The sequence below is a fragment of the Triplophysa dalaica genome, chromosome 4 (assembly GCF_015846415.1).
Source record: "Triplophysa dalaica isolate WHDGS20190420 chromosome 4, ASM1584641v1, whole genome shotgun sequence".
NCBI lineage: Eukaryota > Metazoa > Chordata > Actinopteri > Cypriniformes > Nemacheilidae > Triplophysa > Triplophysa dalaica.
Genome location: NC_079545.1, coordinates 28,491,357 through 28,503,856, shown reverse-complemented (window position 1 = coordinate 28,503,856; position 12,500 = coordinate 28,491,357). Strand labels below are relative to the sequence as shown.

Below are 12,500 nucleotides of genomic sequence, written 5' to 3'. Positions count from 1 at the left end.
TCGACACCATGGCCGTACTGGAATCATATGCTGATTTAATTAAAGACTTATTTGAAACTGTCAAGACACATAAAGAGATGTCAACTACGCTGCAGAAGATGGGTATCCAGCGAAGTTCTGCTACAAAATGCTACAATAAAAATATCTGCTTTTTGGCTAGATGTTAGTCATGAATACTGGGTATAACTCCAATGTAGAACGTCTAACGCACCCTCAAAGAACTCGAGATATGGCACCCCAAATTGTCCAATAACCCAAAAATGCTACAGTAAAACTGTTTTCTTGCATGACGGTAGACATCAAGACAAGGTGTAACCTAGCTGTGGAACTTTTAACGCACCATCAAAGACATACTTGTACAAAAACACAGTTCTGTGTCAAAGTTTACTTAAATATATATACATGTAACTACATAGCAGTAATATAATGTGTGTATAATGCACTGGCTAAGACCAACAAGAGTATAATAAATTGTATAAGAACAATGGATCAGTAAAAAATTAGAATAAGCTTTATTTTCAAATTGTGCACACAAAGACAAGCAACGTGTTGTGGTTTCAGGAGCTCAGAATGAAAAAATACAGTATAGACAAACAAAGGAAATAGAAAAAATAAATATATAGAATAAAAACAGTTAATTATATATATGCAAAGTATAACAAAACGGTGTATACTATGTTTTTTTTACAAATATACACGTAAATTACTCATGCATAAACCGTACTGCATGTTCTGCACCAGAATATTGCACTTTCAAACATGTAGGTACTTTTGGATTCGATTAATATTCATGGTGGACATAGGCTGCCTAAAAAAACTGTTCGATCAAAGTAATATAGAGAATGTTAAGGGGAGTGGGTGATGGAGGTTCCACGTGAAGTTCACGGTCATCTCAAGGGGCATTCAGCAGGTCATGACTTAGACAGCGAGCAGCAGCCCATCCTCTGTGCACTCTCTCTCACACACGCACGCAGGCAGGCACAGACACACGCCAACAGACACACACACACGCGCGCGCACACAGAAACACACACACAAAAAAGTTTTTATTTTAAAAACGTAAAAGAAGAGAAACGCGAGATGGTCCCTAAGAAGCTAAGCGTGAATAAGAAACTGCGAATAAGAAGCTGGATTCAGCCTCGTCTCATTTCAGAACTTCGCTGGATACCCATCTTCTGCAGCGTAGTTGACATCTCTTTATGTGTCCTGACAGTTTCAAATAAGTCTTTAATTAAATCAGCATATGATTCCAGTGCGGCCAGGGTGTCGATACGAAATTACAAAAAAAATTACTTAGTCAATCACTGCAAGATTGAGGGTTTTCAGGCTTCTTTTAACTGCAACACATACACACACGAAGATAACTTCCGGCTTACCCAAATCGAACAAATTCAATCTCAAAATCAAAATCTGTCGTGTCCCCTTTGTTTCATTTCCCATTTTTGATCTGAGCATTAAATCAAAAGTACGAAAAATGACCCGTTATTTGTTTTTTGGTATCACATTTATAAACGAATAACGAAATAACAAACCGTTTTTTAATTTTCAGATTTTGGAATCTCAATTGAATATGAAAAGAACGAATGATACACGGATTCTTTTATCTCACATTGATTTGAATTCTTTCCTCACAGAACAAATGAAAGTGTGTATAACGTGACATCATCATTTTTTCTTTGTTCTGGATGGAAAGATTAAAGTCACACAAACAGTCCTGAAGTCAGAATGTGTCTATGTGCAGATGCCGTGTTAATATTTGTGCTGACGGATGAACGAGACGGATTACAAATTATGTAGATTTATTGTGTGGAAAGGATTAAAGATTCAATGAAAACAACTCCAATAACTTATTCAGCCTGTGGAGAACCTGTGACACATCCACAGATCACTCATGATGATGAAGGACATCAGTGTGTGTGTGTGTGTGTGACATCTCACCCAGCACTGAGAGTTCACATGACGCTGAGATGTTCTGGTGTTTGTTTTGAGCGACACACGTGTAGATTCCTGAATCATCATCTGTGACGCTGCTGATGAGAAGATTACTGCCGCTCAGAAGAGAATATTTCTTTGACCTGAGAGAAACACACAAAACACAGATCAAACACACACCACAGTTTTTCTCAGAAATACAGAACATTATGAAGGGCGGAGCTTCCTTTGATCTGTGAGCATCTGATCGGTAATAAAGAGCAATCAGCCAATAAGACAAGCAGTTATTATGTTTCGTTAAATCATCTCATTTCTGATCAATTGAAAAGTCAATAAAGTGAGTTTTGTTGTGATGTTCACGTTAAACGTTGTGATGTGTTCTGATTTGTGTGAAGATGTGATGATGTCACCTGCTCTGGATGACCTCACTCCCTCTCATCCAATAGAAGGACGGCGTCGGGTAACCGGAGGCGGAACATTCCAGAACCGCATCTCTGCCCTGTAGAGACGTGACCTTGACAGGCTTCTGAAGAAACACCAGACTTCTCATCACTCCAGGCTCTGCTCAACACACAACAACACAACACACTTCAGATTCGACATGAAACACACACACATCAGCTTGTGATGTTTTAATACCACAGGACTGAATAAATATCACATCCATTTACTATGGGACTCACATCAAGTACCTGAAAGAAAACCCATCTTAAGACACACTAAAGCTCATGATGTGTCTACTGTCTCAGCACTACACAACTGAATGTCTTCTGTTGTGATCTGTTTTCTCACTAGTTTGTGTGTTTATGTGGTATGTCTTTGAGAGTTATTTTGATGTGTGCAGTTATTTCAGTTTGTGTGTGGATGTGTGTGTTCAAGCATGTGTGTGAGTGTCTGTCTTTGTGTGTGCGTGTGCGTGTGTACATGTGTGTGCATGTGTATGTGGTTGTGTGTGTTTTAAGTTTGTGTGTGTTCGTGTGCATTCGCATGTTTGTGTGTGTCCGTTTGTGTGTGTGCATGTGTGTGTTTGAATGTTTGTGCATGCGTGTGTGTGCGATTTAAGGGCTGTGTCTGTGTGCGTTTGCATGTTTTTGTGTGTTTGCGTTTTTAGTGTGTGTGGGTGCGTGTGCGTGCATGCGTGTGTTTTTTGTGTGTGTGCGTTTTAAGTGTGTGTGTGTGCATGTGTGTGTTTTAAGTGTGTGTGCATGTTGTGTGTGGGTGCGCGTGTGTGCATGTGTGCGTTTTTAGTGTGTGTGCATGTGTGCGTTTTTAGTGTGTGTGCATGTGTGCGTTTTTAGTGTGTGTACATTTGTGCGTTTTTAGTGTGTGTGCATGTGTGCGTTTTTAGTGTGTGTGCATGTGTGTGTTTTAAGTGTGTGTGCATGTGTGTGTTTTTTGTGTGTGTGCGTTTTTAGTGCGCGCGTGTGCGTTTTTAGTGTGTGTGCATGTGTGTGTTTTAAGTGTGTGTGCATGTTGTGTGTGTGCGCGCGTGTGTGCATGTGTGTGTTTTAAGTGTGTGTGTGTGAATGTGTGTGTGTGTGTGTGCATGTGTGTGTTTTAAGTGTGTGTGCTCGTGTGTGCATGTGTGTTTTAAGTGTGTGTGTGTGTGTGTGTGCGTGTGAATGTGTGTGTGTGGGTGTATGTGTTTGTGTGTTGGTATGTGACCTGTGAACACATGAGAAACTCTTGAGGAGTTCTTCTATCTGCTGTAAAACATTCTCACATTTAACCTGAGAAACACATCAGATCCTGCAGCACTGTTTCCTCCCAGAATGCCCTTCTTCACACCGTCTGTCCCCCGAGGAGCCGAGCTGAACATTCACAGACCAGCAGAGAGTTCAGAACCTCTCAGTAAATCCATACACAACCGTCAGAGACCTCAAGCGCTGGAGGAAGAGATTCACCTCAACACCTCAGATGAGATTTCTCACTTCCAGCGATGTCAAAGGTTAGCAGCTCGACTCAAGACTGATCCAGACGTCTGATACTTTCACACTTTTTATCTTTAAAACGCTCTCATGAAAGAGTTCATGTGTGAATCCTGAGTACAGTATAGATCCTTTAAATACTTAATTTGATGAACTGATTGACATTCATTCAGATTGATTGTCATGGAGACTCTAATGTAGCCTGTCTGATGAAGAATTAACCCTTTGATTTTTCTCTGACACTATCTGTCATTAAACAGACAGGCAGAGTGACAGAAGAATGAGATGAATGATTGCATTAAAAGCGTTTGGTTTAAAAAAAAACTTAAAATCTGAAAAATATGTTTCTTGCATCTTTATTTCACCATGTGATTCCTCCCCCCGCGCGTCAACACTGTGACCCCAGGACGATAAAGTGAATGTCAAACATGACGGTTGTGTCATTGATTCTCAGATATTGATCAGGAGATTGTCTGAGCTTATTAGATGCTACAAGAAAATGACTGAGTGACTGCAGACAGACAGGTGTGTAAGAAGACATAATGCATTCTGGGATACTGAAGAGTCCCCCTAACCATCTGTCAACACATGACGCTTCCTAGTGCAGAGAGAGAGAGGGAGAGAGAGAGAGGGAGAGAGAGAGAGTAAGAGAGAGGGAGAGAGAGGGAGAGAGAGAGAGAGAGAGAGAGAGAGAGAGAGAGAGAGAGAGAGAGAGAGAGAGAGAGAGAGAAAGAAAGAGACAGAGAGAGAGAGAGAGAGAGAGGGAGGGCGAGAGAGGGAGAGCGAGAGAGAGGCGAGGTGTCTGTAAACTCACCCGGCAGAACCCTCAGGTCGGCGTCCGTTCCGGTGCGAGAGCTGCCAGGGTTCTCGGACAGACAGCGGTAAGTGGCCGAGTCGGGCGGTTGAACCCTGCTGACCTGCAGAGAGCCGGAGGGCAGGACCACCACTCTGCTCTCGGGGTCAAAGGTCACGGGCAAATCCTCTCGGTTCTTCTGCCAGCGCACCACAGGCATGGGCTCACCCGTCACCTCGCAGCGCAGCAGAGCCGTGTCACCCATGTGACTGGAGACCGACTCTGTGGGGACAACCACTCGTAAAGGACCTGAGGGAAAGCAGGAGAGAAAGAGAGAGAGAGAGACAACATCAATGTAAGCAACATCAGTGAGACACAGACACGAACATCATCATCAGTCACTGCTACTTTAAAAGTGACCGACAGGAAGCTGAGGATGTGTCCTTAAAGCCACAGTGAGATTTTTCCTTGAATTTAAAAATAAGTTATCCTTAAAGTCTCAATAAACTGATGTGCTCCTACGCGCTGACAAAATTCCCATTTAGAAGATGTAAGACTTTAAAACTGACAGTCTGGCATGTGCGCTAAAAACAAATCTAGAAATTCCATCACGCTACACTTCAGCTTCTCGTCAAAGTTCTCGTCCAATCAAATTCGCTTTTAGAATTCTATAATGCTGTTAAAGTTCCCGTGAACCGAAGGTTTGTTTTTCCTTCCGTGTTCTGACACGTTTAGGAGTGAGAAGGAATTTACAAGAATAAAATGAGTGGGTGTGGCTTGTGTTTGATGTATAAAAACAGCTGTTGCATTGATTTTGAAATGAAGCTGCAGCAGACTAACAGGTGAAGGGGAGGAGCTAACAGATGCTCCGCCCATCCCGTCTTATTTATGTCATTAGAGACGCATAGTCATTTCAGGGAGGATGTCCATTTCAGATTTTAACTGAAGATTATGAGGGCACATGATGTTTTAAAAAGAAAACGACCCACATTGATAAACTATTTACTATAAACGTTGCCAAATTTCGTGAAAAATAAGAATTGTCATTTTTTTTCACTGGGACTTAAAATGCAGCTTCGCTGGGCTGACTATGTGACGTAAACAAAACGCTCGATTGGTTATTTTAAAAGGGGGCGGGGCTACTCGATAAGTCTCGCGCTCTCTACATTTTTCAGTTGAAATTACATCATCAAACAATGCTGCGTGTTCCAAGGCGTAGCACATTATGATACACATTTAACAATAATATATAGAAATAGCCATAGAAAATATCATAAAAATCCTGAAATTTAATTTCTATTCTGTTTAAAATAAAATGTTTTCGTCTGATTTCACTCGACAGCCAGGATAACAAATACTTTTTGGGTTTATTTGTACCGTAGTAAAACTATAGAAAGAACAAATGAACCATTTTCTCAATACAGTTTAACTAAGATATTTATAGCAAAACTATGGCAACACAATTGATAATCAATGATCACTGCACTTCTACTGTAGTAAAATCATGGTAAAGATTCAGTAAAGAGGATTTCTGACACAGCAGAAGCAGACATGTGTAAAAAACAGCAAAGCCTGAGGTTCTTCTGCTGTCTCTCATGTGTTAGTGTGTGTGTGTGTACTCTAGACAAATGAGCTAACCTCAGTTTAATAATAAGATAAAATATTGTCATGGTGAAATATGCACATGTTCTGTCAGTACACGTATGTTAATAACCGGCGTGACCGCAGCTTTACTTTAATCCACAAGGGAAGGCCAATTATTTCTCATCTTTTTGCCAACAAAATCCATCTCTGGGGCTGTGCATGTTATCGCTGTGATTACTGTGAACATCCTCAACTAAACCGCCTTCAATTATCAGTGTTTGCTGAAGGCGTGAAGCCTCGGGCCGCCGTTTATAAACCCTGACAAACAGCTTCACAACAGACACGGGTCAAATGAAGGAACATGAAACAGATTGAGTGTTAATGTACAGACTATCACTCACAGACACACGCCAACTCATCAAACATCTGAACAGAGTCCATCATTTACTCCTCAAGACATCACTGTACGAGGATGAACGCGATCTTTGTGTTTGGCAGAAGAAAGTCATGCGACAGGATGAGGATTTATCATTAGATTGTGTTTAGAATATTCGTTTGATCCAGAAACACTTAATATAATGTTATTTTGTTACTGAAGACGAACATTTTCAGGGCTCTCGACTCACTTTTCTCACCGGTGCTCACAATTTTTACAATTTGGTCAAGTGCTTTTTTAGAGCAATCATAAAGACCTCAGCTGATGAATCAATCTGTTTATTTGTTATTCTATACAGTTGCTATTATTTTGTTTTATAATTTCTTTCAAGTGATTTATTGGCTATGAAATGATCTGACACAAGTCTGACCCCGTCGCTCACAATCCTCCTTCATCGCCCTCTTTGCAAAAAGCTGTCATGTGCACGACCTTATTTTTAAATAACAGTCTTTATTTTTATAACATCAAATGAAATTAAATCAGCTAGTTCAAAACTCAAAAGCAACTCGGAACTAAATTATTATATATGTAATTTACTACACATTGTCATAAATGAACTTTAAATGCAAAATCTTTCTAATTTTACACTTGTAAGATCACTTGTACACTCAAATCGTACACTTGTTAAATGTGACCCTGGATCACAAAACCAGTCTTAAGTAGCACAGGAACATTTTTAGTAAAAGACAAAAATACTTTGTACGGGTCAAAATGATCAATTTTTATTTGAGGCCAAAAATCATTATGATATAAAGTAAAGTTCATGCTCCATGAAGATATTTTGTACATTTCCTACCTTAATATATATCACATATAAAAATATATATAAAAACTTTATTTTTGTGATTTTTGTCAGATTCCTGAGTTTTAAACGGTTGTATCTCCTCAAGATATTGTCTTATCCTAACAACTCATACATTAATAGAAAGCTCATTTATTCAGCTTTCAGATTATGTACAACTCAATTTACAGAAATTGACTCAAAGACCAGGGTCACAAATGGTCTAACACGCGTGTGTTCTAATGTGTTTTCAGTGACTGATGTGATGGGTTCAGAGTCTCGTGAGTTCAGTGTTGGACATATGAGTTGTTTCAACAAAATGAAACAGTTCAAATGAGTCATTCCTCATTGTTTGTTTTTCACAACTGTAGGACATCGCAAAAGATAGAAGTTAACACGGAAAACACTTCACTGAATAGGATTCTTCCTTTATTTGAGCTGCATGTGTGGAACACTTGTCAGGGAAGAAAAGTCAACATGTTTCTGAGCACGGTCACACCCGCTGTAATTCAGGTCAAAATATTCTCTGAATGCGTCACGTGAAACAAGGATTCTGTCTTCTGACCACCGCTCATAAATCACATTAAAACTTACAATAAATCTTTGGCGGGGCAAAAAATCATTTTATGCACTCGCACCGACCTAAATCTGAATACACACCAACTCATGGGGTCTCGTGTCACTGTGGGACCAAAATTGAGGTCTTCATGGGCACAAAAGCTTATAAATTCTCAAAAACAATCCTTTTTGAAAATCTAAAAATACAAAAAGTTTTCTAGGATCTTTAGGTTTAGGTGTTGGGTTAGGGGATCAAATATACAGTTTGTACAGTAAACAACTCATAACGCCTATGGACTGTCCCCACAGAGATAATAAAACATACATGTGTGTGTGAGTCTGTGTGCGTGCGCATGTGTGTGTGTTAGGAGCGTGTGCGTCCCTGCTGTGTTCGACTGGCCTCGATCTCACTCCACACTTCAATTATTCTCATTGATGGTTTGATCAGAGACAGACTTCAAAAGTCATCTGTCAATCACATGATGAGCATGATCTCCATCCATACGTCCAAACACACTGAACTGAACCCAGCAGCTGATCCCATGACAAACACAAAGCAGTGAAATAAACATGTGAGATTATAAATCTGCAAACATCTGAAAGCTTGATTCTGCTGTGAAGTTTGAACTGTAATCATGTTCATCCATTTTTTTTTTGCAGCTAAAAATCCTATGAGTTGACTGTTTGTGTTCTTTGGTGTTTCTCTTTAATCATCTGCAGAATATTTGTTCAGCTGGACATGTGAAATCTCACACGCGTGTGTTCCGAATGTGCTTCACTCCACCGTCTTCATTATCTGCTCTCATGGCGAGACTGTTCATATGCAAATGAGACGAGACCCCGTCTAAATCTAATTAACAGAGAGAATGGGTAATTATTCACTTCCCATATTCCCCAAACACAGAAATATTAGACTGCAGAGGACCCGAGTGAAGACGCTCAATGTTCTCCTGTTAAAGAGAAACACTGTTGAGATTTCAAATCAATGAATGTAGATTGTCCAGGTCAAATAATCTGGATTTGAGTCAATTTGATGAGAAATGTTCATGTTCAGATCTTCAATAATATTGAGGTTTGACATCTCTTATGAGAGTCTAATGGAGATTTTTATTTTACAGCTGTGTCTGAAACCTCTGGTGCACTGTATCTGGTGTCCGCCATTTTGTAGTGTTGTCAACTACTTCATTGGCTACATTTGTTCTCTCTTTTTTATTCACAATGTACTTTGATTATGAATGAGTGTACGTCCGATGTTCACTCACTATTTCTCATGATACAACACGAGACGGCCACATGATTAGCATCATCTGGAGGACACTGAGCGCTGATGCTATGAATGTATGTTTATACACACTTGTGTTTGTTCCTGTTGACAGTTATTTTCTACGTTTAAAGAATAAGAAGATTAAATGAATGAGATGAACAGTGGTGTTTTATTTTAAAATATCAAATCATTTTACTAAACGTGATAAATAAGCATGCCTGCAAATAAATGTGACTGTTGTTTTGTTCTCTTTAGTACAAACTAATACAATAAACGTGACATTTAAAGTCCCAGTAAACTGGAAGTTGCGATCGTTTCTACTTCTGTATTTTGACAAATTTCCGAGTGAAATGGTTCTGGGCGTAGCTTTCATATTTCTCTGCGATCTGATTGGATGAGTAAAAACACCCGATAGTGAAATGGATCTGGCAGAAAAATGACAGTTAAAGGGGAGGAGTTAACTGACGCTCCGCCCAAGCCGTCTGACATAGGTCAGATTGATCATCACTACAGGGAGGAAGTGCATTTTCAGATTTTAACTGATTATGAGGGATTTTTAAAAGAGAACGACCCACATTGCAAAGCTATTTACAATAAACGCTGCAATATTTCATGAACAAATAGACATTGTCATTTTTAATTTCACTGCGACTTTAAAGTGAAAATGAATTTGAGTATTTTATAAAACAATCGACAAAGCCAGACAGGTGTAATATAAGAAAATCGTTGTGTTTATGACGAACGTCTGTGACAGTACTTCATACGTAAGTGTCTGAAATCACTCATTTTCATTCACTTCTTCCCCATATAGTGGACTCAAGTGTCATTGGCTATATAGGGACTAGTGAAGGAGTGAGCGAGGGAGCGGTTTCAGACACAGCATCTCTCTTTTAGACTCCGCATCTGTCTCTCGACCGCTTTCACTGCAACTCTTTGTTATTACTGCTGGTCAAATATTACTGGTGTAAATATATTATTATATTTTATTATATAACTCATCCGTCACAGTTGAAATGAAACAGTGATGTGACGGACATCAGACATCATACAGCACACACAAACATTAAACCCTGCGTGAAGAACACAAACTGTAATATATAGTGAGACGGCAAGTGTCTGCTGGTGTGATCCTCAGGTCTGTGATGTAATCGTGTACACGCGTCAATGCTTTTCTTCATTTTTGTTTATTTCAATTGAAACGCAGTGAACTCAATGAAGGTGTCAGTGATGAGTCAATCAACGCTCACTCTCTCTGACCATTGAAGAGGGATTTTTACACCACAATTATCATCACAACACTTTACAGTCGAGCTGTGAAATGGCATTCAGTCGACACAAAGGCTAAGAACCTCACCGGCTAATGAAGATCCACTAATGACCCACAATGCTTTGCTCCCGTGTCTACCTGCTCATCAGTCTCTTCACTGATCACAGAGCAGTTTGTGTTGTCATTGCTCTGTTAATTGGCCGTGTACGGGGGTCTTCAAACGTCAGTCAACGCGTCCGCACGGCCTCATTACTGACACATTTACTCATCGCTCCATACAAACTAATTGAACAGCACCGCTGAGATGTCTGAAGGGCCGGACTGTCTACAGTGAAGTGGACTGTGTGTGCATGCGTGTGTGTGTGTGTGTGTGGGGGGGGGGGGTAATCTGGATCCACAAACACCACAAAAAAACACAAGATAAACTATAAGAAATCTATGAAATGTCCATAAGAGGATCATAAGAATCTTAAAGACTTCACTAATATTTCTTGAGAATATCTTATTTTTTATAACACTAAGCATTGTCATGTGGCTGTCCTTCGCACAAGTACATTTGTCATTCACTTGTCTGAGTACAAATATTAATTGTTCGGAAGATAAAAAAAAGATATTACATTTGAAGTGTCAATATAATTGTTTTGGATCCTGATTGGTTAAGTTTGCTTATAAGTGTTTTACCTAGTGTCCGCAGATACCTTTAAAATTTAATTAGGGCCCTATCATTATTAGTTTACCTAAATTTCTTTTATTTTAATAAGTTCTTTGTATTTAGTTTTTTGACTATAAAATAGAGGTATATTATTTTTGTCCACAAAAATTACTATAGTATACTACAGTGTTTAATGCAGTTTATAAATGAACTACAAGGGCACTATTATTTCCTTAAGCAAATAGTATAGTACACTGGAGCATTTTTTCGTTTGAGTGTTCAATTTAACGGGACGCTTACGTAAGCGAAACTGCGACCATTGAGTGCGTGAGGTGCACTTCATACTTTTGGTCGACGATTTTCAATGTGAACACACTACCCAAATTTTGACTATAATAAAACCGCGTTTAAATGTTGTAAAAACCTAGAGAATGAAAGCTTGTGAGGTTCAGATGGGCACGTGACTCATGCTGTTCATACACCATCATTACTGAGGAAGTCAAGGACGCTGTGAACATTCTGTCCTCTGACACACAAACACAAGACTTCACATCAGAAAACAGGTCATGACCGGAGAAAAAGATGAAACACTGAAGTTCATCTGCACAGCAGCTCTGTCTAATAACAACAAGAAAACAGAAGTCATGCGTTCATCAAGTCAAAACAATACAGAACTGGGCCACACAGACAGAGAGAGTCAAAGCATTATATTTTGATGATAAATTGTTAAGACTTTGATTTGATGTTTGAGGAAAGTGGTTCTCCCAAACTAAGATTCCGGCCGGTTCCTGTGGTTCAGCACGAGAGGAAGCGTGGACCTCGGAAAATCTTCCCTGAATGTGAAAACCCCTATAGAGACACTTCAGTAGCTGAGACTTTAAATAACATGTGACACCGAGAGCAACGTTGTGCATTTGAATAAAGTGTAAACATCTTCTGGGATTGACATTAAAGTTTGATATGATGAGGGTAAGATCACAGAGACGTGAACACATCGCTCCAGCGCTTTTTAATCATCACTACTGACGAGAGACACACAGGAACAGAAAGAATAACACACTCGTGCAAAAACACTTTCATTACACTCAAGTGTGTGTGTGTAAGTGTGTGTGTGTGTGTGTGTCTGTCTGCGTAAGAGACAGTGTGTGTGCATCTGTCTGTGAGAGAGAGTGTGTTTGCCTGTGTGTGTACATAAGAGTGTGTGTCTGTGTGTAAGAGAGAATGTGTGTGTATACCTCTGTGTGTGTGTGTGTGTGTATGTGGATCTGTCTGTGAGAGAGATAGTGTGTGTTTGTGCCTGTGTGT

The 12,500-nt window shown here is 39.6% G+C and overlaps 1 protein-coding gene across 2 annotated transcripts in view; it reads right to left on the bottom strand.

Annotated features, from left to right (window-relative positions):
• dcc (DCC netrin 1 receptor) overlaps positions 1-12,500 on the bottom strand; it is a 192,328-nt gene that overhangs the window by 95,168 nt on the left and 84,660 nt on the right. For both annotated transcript variants that reach the window (XM_056745762.1, XM_056745763.1), the window contains exons 3-5: positions 4,675-4,962; positions 2,343-2,493; positions 1,939-2,075 (exon numbers count right to left, since the gene is read on the bottom strand). In XM_056745762.1, the coding sequence (XP_056601740.1) occupies positions 1,939-2,075; positions 2,343-2,493; positions 4,675-4,962 (576 nt within the window). The remainder of the gene's footprint in view (positions 1-1,938; positions 2,076-2,342; positions 2,494-4,674; positions 4,963-12,500) is intronic.